The following is a 13,706-nucleotide window of genomic DNA, read 5'->3' as shown; positions in this document are numbered from 1 at the left end:
ATTGGTCTTGTGAGTTGGGAAAAACTTCTTAAGGAAGACAACCGTGAACTGTTCCCATGAGGTTATGGAATTTGTGGGTAACCCATACAACCCTTTTTTAGATTAGTCTTTTAATGCAAAAGTGATAAACCTAAGCTTAACAACATCATCAGAAAGCTATTAGATCTCCCATACTGAAAGATTTTAAAGAAAGCAAACATATAGGGTCACTACTTGTCAGATCTCTTCTTTCTAATCGATTCTTAGTATTACGTACCCACCTAACACTCATGCAACAGAAAACTACCCACAACTAGAGTAAGACAAGCACAAAAGAATGGATAACAAAATGTTTTTTTTTTTTTTTATGATTTTATGATTTTTTTGAATTTTTTTGGCTTTTTGGGAGCTTACCGGTAGGGATCTGGGGTTGCTCAGGTCAATTCCTAAGGTACTGCTATAAGGCAAAACCTGTCTTTATCATACTGTAAGGCATGACGACCTCCACCGATACAACTATAATTGTAAGTTGTTCTTCTCAAGAATTCAATAAAAAAAAAAAAAAAAAAAAAAAAAAAAACAAAGCAAACAAAGCACTCCGATTTACCAAAAGAAAGTGAAAAATAACATGGAACTGTCTCCCCGGTAACAGCGCAAAAAACTTGTTTGAGATTTTAAAATGTAACCGCAAGCGTACCAATCAGTGTAGCTACGGGTCGAACACATGGAGAGCAACCACTTTATTTTTTTTTTCTTTTAATAGTATGAAAGTGAACTGATTAATGGTTGTGATCTAATTCTAATTACCGTCCTAAACATATGTATCTAAAATAACGTCCTAACCATTCGTCATCTAAGAATTTAAAGACGCAAGCCACGTAATTAAAATTAAATAAATAAATAACTGAAAATAAAAAACCCACGCAATTAAAAAAAAACAATAAAAGAAAAAAAATGCTGAAATCAAAATAAAGTAAAAGAAAGGGGATAAAGCTAGAGAGAGACTCACAAGTAGGTTACTCTACTTAGCCCGAGGGATACATCATAATATGAGCTTCTCTACTTGACCAGAGAGTCAATCTTACAAGGGTTACTCTACTTGGCTTAAGGGAAAGGGAGACAATTAAAATAAAAGCAATAAATTGATGGTTCTATAGCTAGGAGGGGCAAAGCCAACACATACACTAGCCATGAACCTTAGGGAAAAGAGATAGCAATAATGTAACGACTGAAATTAAAATCCTAAATTAAGAAAGAAAGGGTAGTCAGAAGAGGGAATGAGAGGGGGGTGAGAAGACTACTGACTGAGCCTTCTTACTTGAACTTTAACCCTTGAACTGAAAACTTGATCAATTTGAGATACTACCAGTACTAAAAACCAGATCTAGAATAAACCAAATCTAAAATTTCTAGTACTAGAGAAAACAAATCTGAAGAAAAAATAAATTGAACTTGAAAGTCATGCTTCATATCTTGTTCTTGTCACCTAGAACTAAGCCTGGAACTAGAACTTGAAAATTACAACTTGAATTGCTTAAACAATAAAAATAAAAGACTGAATCAAAAACAAAAGTGCTTGCATTAATTAAATAAAAATAACTTACAAAAGTGTTTAAAGCATAAACCTAGAACTAGAGCTAGAGAAAGAGATACAGCAACTAAAAAAAAAAACCCCTAGAAGAAGAATGAAGTGCCTCCTCCCCTTGTGTTAATTCTATTATATAGAGAATGGGGGAGGGAAGCTAAAGATTTTAGCTTCTAAAATTTTTTTTTTTATCTTGTTGATGAGGTGGAGGAGAGAGAAGATAGAGAATTGTAGAAAGTAGGGAATCTCCAACGATTTTGCTTCTTTTTTCCTTCTTTTTTAAAAATTTTTTTCTCTCTCTTCTTCAAACGTGGGCAGCATCTTGGATGATTTTTTTAATTAATTTTTTTTCTTTTTTTCCCTTTCATATTTTTTCTCCCTTTTTTTTCTATTTTTTTCTTTATTTCCTTATTTCTCTCTCTTGTGTAAGAAACCCTTTGGCCGACCTCCTTTGAGTGATGAGTAGGAAAGAGAAAATCTTCTAAAATAAAAACCTCAATAAGATGGTAATTAAGAGGTTTGAATTTGAGACCTTCTAATAAGCAAGGGATTTTGCACACCATAACTCACCAACTATGCTAGGTAGTTGTTGTTACCAAAAACAAATCTTCAATCACTTAAGGATGTGGTCCATCGATCCTTGTTAGTATTTAGAATATTTCTTATACCCTTGGGACAACTACAGATGGGCTGGTTTTGCATCTCGGTTCAGTTCTGATCCATTTTTCTTTTTCTAACCTAAAAAGAATAATCACTTGTACGGGTGACCAAACAAATGTGTACTATTGAACATGTCCATCTTGCTCAGAATTTCATCCTCTTCGCAACCATGAAAAGAAATAGGACCTCTTTAGGTATAAAATTAGAGATATAACACCCGATAGTCCTTAAAGCCTTGAAAATATAAAACCTACAAAAGAGAGTAAAACCCAAGGTAGCTCCATTCTAAATATGTAAAATACATGTTTTACTACCCTAGATTTCACACATAAATGTGTTCATCACCTCCCAATGTCAACACCAATCCACTTCCCGATCATATGAACAATCTAGATGAAGAAGCAACAGAGTGTGATCCCACTTAGCTCATTATACCCAGAGCTTGGAAGAATCACATGAATGCTGTGCTTACAGGAAAATTATGAGTCAAAGGGCCAGAGCCATGAGGACTCCCACCATTCATCCTTCCTCATCAACAGAAGAATCCATTTTATCATATTATCAACCTCCAATATATCTCCCACCTTCACCATATTACCAACCTCCACCATATCATCAACCTTCACCCCACCATCAAGGAGGCAGAATTTTCCCATCCTATCACCCATAATCTTTATATCCTACCTCTCACATTACATCATCTTCATACCATCCTACTTCATACCCCTCATCACCCTCATACCAATCCCATTCTCAAGGTTCGGTATATAACTCAAAAGAAGGATGGATGGATGGGAATGATTGGAAGGATATGCTTGTACTATCAGACTCCCCAAAGATAACTTTATCAATAGGATCAGTGAATGCATTAGGAGAATACCAGAAGGGTGATCCCACTTGTCACACCCTACCTCCAATAGGCTAAGGCATGCGGCACTGGTCATCTCACCGTATCCAGTCAGCCTGTTTCTCCAAGGTCTAGACTAGGGTAGATCAAAACAGCACCACTACACAACGGAAGATCAGAGTTTTATTTTTATTTTATTTTATTTTTTTTAATACAGATGCACAGTCCAGCAAACAAAATATCTTACCTAAACTCCAGTGCCAACTAAGTGATAAGATATATTTACAATTATGCAGATGAGAGTTACATACCTTACAAAAAGAGAATATTCATAGTTTACAGTATCTCAATAGTAGACTATATACATCAGAACAGGAATATATACACAAAAAGATATAGAAATAGTCCATCCTACTCCTCAGAAGTACTGACCACCATAGGCGTAGTCATCACATTCACAGGCGAGTCCATGATCGAGTTCATCTTCTAGAATATAGGCCGTGTGATCCATGGACATTGTTTTATAATCAATGCCAGGAGTCGGCAGAATACCACCTTCGTCATCTATAGGATCAAAGAAAAGGGGGTAAGCACTGGTAATACTCAGTGAGGGGTGGGGGAGAACAAGTACACACATCCATATGCAATGTATGCTCCACACATAGAGAATGATGCTCATGCATGCTCCACACATAGAGAATGACACTCATGAGTCCATTTAATTAACTATACAAAGTTCATAATCCATTACTAGGTCTCATCACCTATGGGTATAAGTGCTACCAACGTAGGTGGCATACCCTACCCTGTACGTTGGGCCTCAGGTATACAAGCTACGCCGTATGCAGGAGCCAGCCAGTGCCGGTACGGGTCCCAGGCCACACCGGTTAACCCCTAAAAGGTAACCCCGTATCATAATTATATTCACAGGCATACAGTACGTCGTATCCTATCTCACATCCTTAACTAATACCCAACAACTCATCACAAGTGCACTGCTGATCAGGTAGCCACATAATTTGGGATTAGTTCTTACCTAACCCCCTATAGATAGGGGGTGTAGCATGTGGGGTTGTGATACCTAACCCAACATTCTAAATGATGCACAACTAATCATTTCAATCACACATACAAACATGGGCACCTGCATGTGACCCATCTCACCTGCCTTACCTTTTTCATTTCCATTCCGTCCCATTCCATCACAATAGTACCATCAAAGAATAAATGCAGGTAAATGTAAATGCACATACACAAGCAATTTAATGCATAAACAAGATTAAACAAATACACCAAAAGAATGGGGGTTGAGAATGGCACCCACTCACCTTGGTATTCAATTTTGGCAAGTTCACTTCTTGGATTTAAGAAAATTGCCACACTGTCACTTATATTCCCTATTCAATAGATATTTAAATCATTAGGTACATCACAAATTCCTACATTTTATCCACTTGCTTAAGTATAGTATTCCCATACCCAACCTATAAAGGTCTTTGTCTGTTCCTTCCTATATACATATTGATTCATTGATTTCTTACACCTTTTCTATAGTAGAATTAGATATAGAGAATCACTAATAGATCCTCACTGGATGAAGGGGTTTCATCAATACTTACAATCCTCGAGGTCATATGAAATTCCAATCATTGGACTTTAGTAACCTGTTACACAGCCCATCTGGCTTCAGGAACCCAAATCGGTGGGTTACCTAGGTCAAAACGGGTACCATGTTTGCTGTAGTGCCCGAATTGCATCCATTTTTCATTTTGAATTTCCAATACTTATCTGAGGTCAGTAAGGAAAAAGGTTAAATGCCAAGTTGACCCAATTTTGGGTTTCAATTTATTACACCCACAACTAATATAGTCTAATTCTGCAGGCATAGTGTAGGAATTTAAAGAGAACTGTAGAATTAGAGTATTTCTCATGCCTTGGCCATCAATTAGAGATGAACATTTATAAGTACTAACCTAACCTAATTAATTCAGCCCATATTGCATAATTTCAGCTTGGATAAAATTATGTTCTTAGGGTTTTGGCAGAATTTCCACTAAATCAACCCTATTCCAGCCCTTATTGCATAATCCCTACTGAAAAAGAAGTAGTCCTATGTTCTAGGGTTTAGCAGGGATAGGGTTTTCGTTTTTTTACCAGTTAGGTCCCCAATAGCCCATAGAAATTAGGACTTTCTTTACTGGGCAGCTATTCTACTTACAGGGATTCCCTGGCAGTTAACAATTGGGTAAAACCCTAACCCTAGCTGCCCAATCTACATGAAATTACCTAATTAACCTACTGCAGTAGTAACTTACCTGGGTGCAGAGTTGATCTAAGAGTAGTCTAAGGTGAGTGAGTTCCCTCCTCATTTCTCTTTCTTCCTCTTGTTCCTTTTCTTTCCTTCTTCTTCTTCCCCTTTCTTTCTTTTTCTCCTTACTGTTACAGCAGTCACGTTTGATGCAATCTCAGCCCATTATCCCTTATATATAAGGCAGGCCCAAGGGTCTGTTTGGCTAGCCCTCTTCAAGTATTGCTAATGTCTGTTTGGTTGCCCTCTTAAATCCTTATAACTAAGGTTTGTTTGGCTGCCTTCTTAAGTTGGCTGCCCTCTTTTATTTCCATATAAATTACATACATACTATATATATATAATACCTAGTAGTCTATAAATTCATTTCCTCTAAAGTATGCATTTCATGCCTCATTTAAGTCTCTTCCTATAGGGGTATAATGGGAATTTTGCACAACAGAGGTGGGCTCCACAGTGTAAAAACCCAAAAATTACATTCTACTAGGAAAAATTGGCTGGCCAATTTTGGACCTACCAGTGTGGGTGCGATCATACCAGCACTAATGCACCAAATCCCATAAAACTCCGTAGTTAAGCGTGCTTGGGTGTGAGTAGTATTAGGATGGGTGACCCCCTGGGAAGTCCTCATGTCGCATTTTTTTTTCTTTGTTTTTTTCCTACTATTCTTAGTCTTGTACTTAAACTTACCTCTTTGTCCACCCCTCCTTATGAGTTCTCCAATGATATTGGCAAGCTGAAAAGGAGCAGGTGGGGTCACTTCTGCTTTCTTGGCACTCCACAACTGCTAACCATACCAGCATTGGCTTCCTCTGCTCTTTCTTCTTGCCTGTCCACAAGTAGGGGTATAAATATTAGATTATGGTGTTACAATTTCCCCCCTCCTTACAAAAATTTCGTCCTCGTAATTTGTGAGACATACCTTGTAATCCAAACAATTCTGGATATTTCTCTTTAACCTCATCTTCCCTTTCCCAAGAGGCTTCTTGCTCTGGGTGGTTTCTCCATTTCACCTTCACATAAGAGATAGTACGATTCTGGAGCTGATGTTCTTTTCTAACAAAGATTCCTTCAGGATGTTCTTCATAACTCAAATCATTACAAGGTCCAATGTTTCAATAGTCGGCAGTACATGCGAAGAGTCTGGAATATACTTCTTCAGCTTTGATACATGAAAAACGTTGTGAAACCTTTCCAACTCTGGGGGCAATGCTAATCTGTAAGCTGTGTGGCCAATCCGATCTAGAATCTCGAATGGTCCCACATACCAGGGACTCAATATTCCTCCTTTTCCAAATCTTCTTATACCCTTTACTGGTGAGATTTTTAGAAATACTTTATCGCCCACATCAAATTCTAAAGGTTTTCTTCTACTATCTGCATAGCTCTTTTGTCTGGATTAAGCTACCTTGATTCTTTCTCTGATTATATCAACCTTCTCAATGGTAGTCTGTATCAGTTCTGGGCCCAACATTCTTCTTTCTCCAACTTCATCCCAATATAATGGAGTTCTGCATTTCTTTCTATACAAAGCTTCAAATGGCACCATACCAATTGTTGTTTGGTAACTATTATTATATTTAAATTCAACCAAAGGCACATGCTCATCCCAACTATAACTCATATCTATAGCACAGGCTCTCAACATATTTTCCAAAATTTGGATAGTCCTTTCTGATTGTCGATCATTTTGTGGATGAAATGCCGTGCTAAACTTCAGCTTGGTCCCCATTGCCTTTTGCACACATTCCCAAAATTTAGAAGTAAATCGGGAATCATGATCAGAAACAATACTAACAGGTACACCATGATACTCACAATATTATCAATATATAACTGTGCCAATTTCTCCATAGAATGAGATATCTTCATAGGTATGAAATGTGCTACCTTTGTTAATCTATCAACAATCACCCAGATAGTATCATTCCCCTTTCTAGTCCGTGGTAGCCCTGTCACAAAGTCCATAGTAATATGTTCCCACTTCCATTCTGGCACTGGAAGAGGCTGTAACAGTCCATGGGGTCTTTGTCTCACCGCCTTCACCATTTGACAATTCATGCATTTAGCTACATGTTCTGCCACATCATTCTTCATATTATACCACCAATATAGTTTCTTCACATCTTTATACATTTTGGTACTTCCAGGATGCAAAGAGTAAGGAGTGCTATGAGCTTCATTCAAGATCAACTCTATCAATTTCTCCTCCCTTGGAGCACATAATCTATCTTTAAACCACAAAGTTCTATCCTTAATGAAAATCTAGGATCTTTCTGTCTCCCAACATTGATAGCATTGATTGTCTTCCTTAACATATCATCTTTGGGTTGAGCTTCTTTTATTCTTTCAAATAAGGTGGGTTCAATCACAAAGGTGGCAAGTTTCACATCTTCAAGTGTCTCCACCTCTGTAATTACTTCCAAATCAAACATCCTTGCTTCTTCAACATCGGATTGGTAGTGAGAGCAACAAGTGTGGTACTCTTATGCTTTCGGCTCAATGCATCAGCTACTACATTAGCTTTCCCTGGATGATAATAAATTGTGCAATCATAGTCTTTCAATAACTCCAACCATCTTCTCTACCCCATGTTCAATTCCTTTTGAGTGAAGAGATATTTAAGGCTCTTGTGGTCACTGTAAATTTCACATTTTTCTCCATACAGATAATGACGCCAAATTTTTAGTGCAAAGATAATGGCTGCCAATTCCAGATCATGGGTAGGATAATTCTTTTCATAATCCCTCAATTGTCTGGAAGCATATGCAATCACTCTTCCATTTTGCATTAACACACATACCAAACCTTGTTTGGAAGCATCACTGTATACCACCATATCTGAGGTACCATCTGGAATAGCATGGACTGGAGCTGTTACCAGTCGATTCTTCAACTCTAGGAAACTATTCTCATATTCTTCTGTTCATTCAAACTTTACTCCTTTGCTAGTCAACCAAGTCATAGGTGCAGAAATCCGAGCAAAATTTTCAATAAATCTTCTATAGTAACATGCCAAACCCAGAAAACTTCGAATTTCACTGACATTCTTTGGAGACTCCCAATCTAGCACTGCTTTAACCTTTCCAGGATCAACCTTTATGCCTCTTGCAGATACAATATGTCCCAAGAAATTCACTTGTGATAACCAGAATTCACACTTGCTAAATTTAGCATACAACTGCTTCTCCTTTAGCTTTTGCAACACAGACCTCAAGTGATTTGCATGATCTTCTTTAATTCTGGAGTAAATCAGAATATCATCTATGAACACTATGACATATTGATCCAACATATCATGGAATACCCTGTTCATCAATCCCATGAATGCTGCTGGAGCATTAGTCAGTCCAAACGGCATAATCACAAATTCATATTCCTGAAAGCTGTCTTCTGTATGTCACTCTCCCTGATCTTCAACTGATGATACCCAGATCTCAGATCAATCTTGGAGAAAGTAATAGCACCCTGCAACTGATCTAACAAGTCATCAATACGGGGTAGTGGATATCGGTTCTTAATAGTTAATTTGTTCAATTCCCAAAAATCAATACACATCCGCATACTCCCGTCTTTTTTCTTTACAACTAAGACTGGAGCTCCCAGGGTGATACACTAGGTCTAATAAAACCCTTCTTCAATAAATCCTACAATTGCTCTTTCAATTCCTTCAATTCAGCAGGAACCATTCTGTATGATGCTCGAGATACGGGTGCTGCCCCAGGTATTAAATCAATGCAAAACTCTGTCTCCCTATCTGGGGGCACACTACATAGATCTTCAGGAAACACGTCAGGAAATTCTCTTACTACTTCTAACTCTTCTAGTGTTGCAGTCCTCTTGGTAGTATCCCTGACACATGCTAAATAGGCTTCACACCCTTCTTCTAGTAATTTCTGAACTTGTATGGCAGAAATTAGTAATTTCTTGGCGTTGTCTCTTCTATGCCCTTGAAATGTAAAATCATCTCCATCCCGAGGTCTAAATACTATCTTCTTCTCTGCACAGAGTACACAATCTCGGTATGCTAACAACCAGTCCATTCCCAGTATAACATCAAAATCCTTCATATCTATGCAAATCAAATGGGCTATCATATCTCGACCACACATTTGAATCACACATGGTTCATATACGTCCTCCAAATCCACTATAAATCCAGTGGGTGTACAAATCATCAACTTATGTGCTAACTTTTTCAGTTCTATCCCCATTCTCATAGCAAAATGTGAAGACACAAAAGAATGAGATGCACCAGAATCAAACAATACAAATGTTGGTACTATGGAAACTAATATTGTACCTGTTACCACTCCAGGGGTAGTCTCAGCTTCCTCAGCTGACAATGCAAACACCTTCCCAGCCACTTGTGGTTTCTTGGTGGATGCAGATGAAGAAGTCACATTGGGCTCTCTTGGCTTCCTCTGGGGACAAGATCTGGCCAAGTGTCCTGGCTGTTGGCACACATAGCACCTCATGGATAGAGGCTGGGTAGTGGTGGTTGCTGGTCGGGACTGGGTACATACTTGACCTGAGTCAGTCTTCCTAGGCACAATAGCAGTAGATGTAGCTCCCTTCACAAACTTCCCAAGCTGCCTTCCAGTTCCTGTTGCCTTGGCTTTCCTCGCTACCTGAATTTGATATCCCTCTCTCTGCTTGTCTTCAATGGATTTGGCAATCTAAACCACTTCAGTATATGTCTGGAGCCTGTGTGCAATCAATACTGCCCCAATACTAGATCTCAGCCCCTTTATAAACTTCTTAGCTTTTGCCCTGTCAGTATTCATATGCTCAGGTGCAAAATAGTATAGTGCCTCAAATTGCTGCTGGTACTCCAACATTGATCTGGGACCTTGCACCAATGCCATGAACTCAGATTCCTTCCTATCTCGCACACTTATAGGAAAGTAATTCCCATAGAAGACTTCTACAAACTGGTCCCAAGTGGGGTGTGGATATGTGGCTAACAATATGGGTTTGGTAGCCTTCCACCATGCATGAGCTTCATTATGTAACTGGTATGTAGCACACAAGATCTTCTATTCATCATTATAGCCCAGAACTGAGAAATCTTTCTCTACTCCTATCCATTTGGTAGGAGCCAATGGATCATATGTCACCCCATTGAAATATGGAGGCTGATACTTCTGAAACTTTTCCATCAACTTGCTAGTATCAGTCCATACTTGTTCTATTGGAGGGGTTCCTGGAGTCTGTTGCCCTGTAAGTGTTTCTCTAGCTGGTGGTGCTTGGGATGTTTGTCCACTAATAGCCTAACTAGTGGCTGGAACTCCAAAAGCAAACAAAGGGTTAGGAGCAGGAGCTGTAGGGGCTGGTGGGGGTGGGACCATAGATACATGGTTTGCTAGTGATTCCCTGACACATATGGCAGTGACCAATTCTTCAACCATTGCCCTTTGCTGCTGCATATATTTGTTGTATGGTTCGCTGCAACCCTTCTTATATCCCTTGCATCTTATTTGTTACAATGGCTGCCACATCCTGTGCTGTGATCATTGGTGGTGCAGGTGGCGGCATAGGTGCTGCTGTTGCAGGGGTGGATGCATGTATGGGTAGGGTCACCCCAACTACATTCTCCCTTCTTGCCTCATCCCCTACTAGCACATGAGGGGTAGCTCTGGCAGCCCGACCCCTCTTCCTTGGCCGTAGCTCATACTGAGGTTGAGCATGTCTTGGTGGCATTTTAGGAAATTCCTGTAAGATAAATAATTGATTAATTCCCAAAGGATCATGCAGTATGCGTCACATAAAATTAGTGTCTTGGTTCTGACCACGAGTGCACATACATTCAGAGTTTACATACAATATTTCATTTTCTTTCTCTATTGGACATCTTTAACTACCACAACAATGTTTCTCTAAATTTGATGTTTTTAGTTTGAAGCTTTTAATTTATTAAGTCCTATGACACTAGATAGCCTAAGGTCTTGTGGGTTATGATACTTTTTCCCAAGTCTTTAGCTTTGATACTACTCTGTCACACCCTATCTCCAATAGGCTAAGGCATGCGGCACTGGTCATCTCGTTGTATCTAGTCAGCCTGTTTCTCCAAGATCTAGACTAGGGCAGATCATAACACCACCACTACACTACGGAAGATTAGAGTTTTTTTTTTAATTTTTTTTTACAGATGCACAGTCCAGCAAACAAAATATCTTACCTAAACTCCAGTGCCAACTATATGATAAGATATATTTACAATTATATAGATGAGAGTTACATACCTTACAAAAAGAGAATATTCATAGTTTACAATATCTCAGTAGTAGACTATATACATCAGAAGAGGAATATATACACAAAAAGATATAGGAATAGTCCATCCTACTCCTCAGAAGTACTGGCCTCCATAGGCGTAGTCATCACATTCATAGGCGGGTCTGTGATCGAGTTCATCTTTTGGAATATTGGCCATGTGATCCATGGACATTGTCTCATAATCAATGCCGGGAGTCGGCAGAATACCACCTTCGTCATCTATAGGATCAAAGGAAAGGGGGTGAGCACTGGTAATGCTCAGTGAGGGGTGGGGGAGAACAAGCGCACACATCCATATGCAATGCATGCTCCACACATAGAGAATGATGCTCATGCATGCTTCACACATAGAGAATGACACTCATGAGTCCATTTAACTAACTATACAAAGTTCAGAATCCATTACTAGGTCTCATCACCTATGGGTATAAGTGCCACCAACGTAGGTGGCATACCCTACCCTGACGTTGGGCCTCAGGTATACAAGCTACGCAGCATGCAGGAGCCAGCCAGTGCCAGTACGGGTCCCAGACCACACCGGCTAACCCCTAAAAGGTAACCCCGTATCGTAATTATATTCACAGGCATACAGTACATCGTATCCTGTCTCACATCCTTAACTGATACCCCACAACTCATCACAAGTGCACTGCTGATCAGATAGCCACATAATTCGGGATTAGTCCGTACCTAACCCCCTACGGACAAGGGGTGTAGTACTTGGGGTTGTGATACCTAAGCCAACATTCTAAATGATGCACAACCAATCATTCCAATCACACATACAAACATGGGCACCTGCATGTGACCCATCTCATCTGCCTTACCTTTCTCATTTCCATTCCATCCCATTCCATCACAATAGTACTACCATCAAAGAATAAATGCAGGTAAATGTAAATGCACATACACAAGCAATTTAATGCATAAACAAGATTAAACAAACACACCAAAAGAATGGGGGTTGAGAAGGGCACCCACTCACCTTGGTATTCAATTTTGGCATGTTCACTTCTTGCATTCAAGAAAATTGCCACACTGTCACTTATGTTCCCTATTCAACAGATATTTAACTCATTAGGTACATCACAAATTCCTACATTTTATCCACTTGCTTTAAGTATAGCATTCCCATATCCAACCTATAAAGGTCTTTGTCTGTTCCTTCCTATATACATATTGATTCCTTGATTTCTTACACCTTTTGTAATACCCTGCTTCTTAAACCCGGTCTGATTTTGTGGTTGAACCGGTTAAACCATGCAGGAACCGAACCAGAGGGAGTTAGAGCGGGTTCCTTATGGGCTATGATGGCAAGGGTGACCTTAAACACCGGCTGGCCCGACAAGTCTGAGCCCGTGCCAGAAGAGACGGGAGTGGCCAAGCAGTGTACATGCACCTACCATAAGGCCATGTACGGATAAAGCAGGTATTATAGCCGTATTTTAAGGTATATACGTATACTACATCGTACGCTAGGGTGGGGTTCGCGCCAGGCCCGAACTCTGTCAAAATCCCAAGTTTTGGCCCTCAGGTGGGCGGACAGGTGGGTGAACCCACCCATCTGAGTGACCCATCCATGTGCACTATTCACTTATTTATGAATTATATATATAGCTTTATGATTTTATTTTCTTTTCATTTATGACAACCGTACGTTGGTGAGGACAGTAAAGAGGAGAGAGAAAAGAAAGGGAAGAAGAAGGGAAGAGAAGGAAGAGGAAGAAGAGAAGGATTTCAGTGGCGCCGAAGCTTGATCTTCCCATTCCGGCGCCGGAAGAGTGATCTTCAACTCTAGATCTACATTTGGAGGTAAGCAAAGTCGGGTTCTTTGAACATTCACCATACCCAAGCTTAAACCCTTGATTCGAGTAGGGTTTTTTAAGATCTTGTAAATCCCCTTTTGAAATGATGAATCTAAGGTTTAATAGATGATTTATGTGTTGATCTTGAAGGATTTGAAGAGGTATTGACAAGATGGAAGAAGCATTGTGGGTTTGAAGTGATTTGGAGGGTTTGAAGTTGTTCTTGAGCAAAGAAGGTAAGAT

At 39.4% G+C, this 13,706-nt stretch overlaps 1 protein-coding gene and 1 pseudogene across 1 annotated transcript; one reads left to right on the top strand and one right to left on the bottom strand.

Annotated features, from left to right (window-relative positions):
- The first annotated feature begins 5,902 nt into the window (after nt 1-5,902).
- On the top strand, nt 5,903-6,020 carry LOC122062357 (annotated as a pseudogene).
- Nucleotides 6,021-9,026: 3,006 nt separating this feature from the next.
- On the bottom strand, nt 9,027-10,247 carry LOC122062355. Its single transcript, XM_042625942.1, has 2 exons — nt 10,104-10,247; nt 9,027-10,058 (listed from the first exon to the last, which is right to left on the bottom strand). The coding sequence occupies exons 1-2, from the start codon at nt 10,245-10,247 to the stop codon at nt 9,027-9,029; spliced, it is 1,176 nt and encodes a 391-aa protein (XP_042481876.1).
- Nucleotides 10,248-13,706: the final 3,459 nt, after the last annotated feature.

This window comes from Macadamia integrifolia, unplaced genomic scaffold, assembly GCF_013358625.1.
Source record: "Macadamia integrifolia cultivar HAES 741 unplaced genomic scaffold, SCU_Mint_v3 scaffold1002, whole genome shotgun sequence".
In the NCBI taxonomy this organism is placed as follows: domain Eukaryota; kingdom Viridiplantae; phylum Streptophyta; class Magnoliopsida; order Proteales; family Proteaceae; genus Macadamia; species Macadamia integrifolia.
Note: the sequence above shows the minus strand (reverse complement) of the source record. Positions and strands in the feature narration are given on the sequence as shown.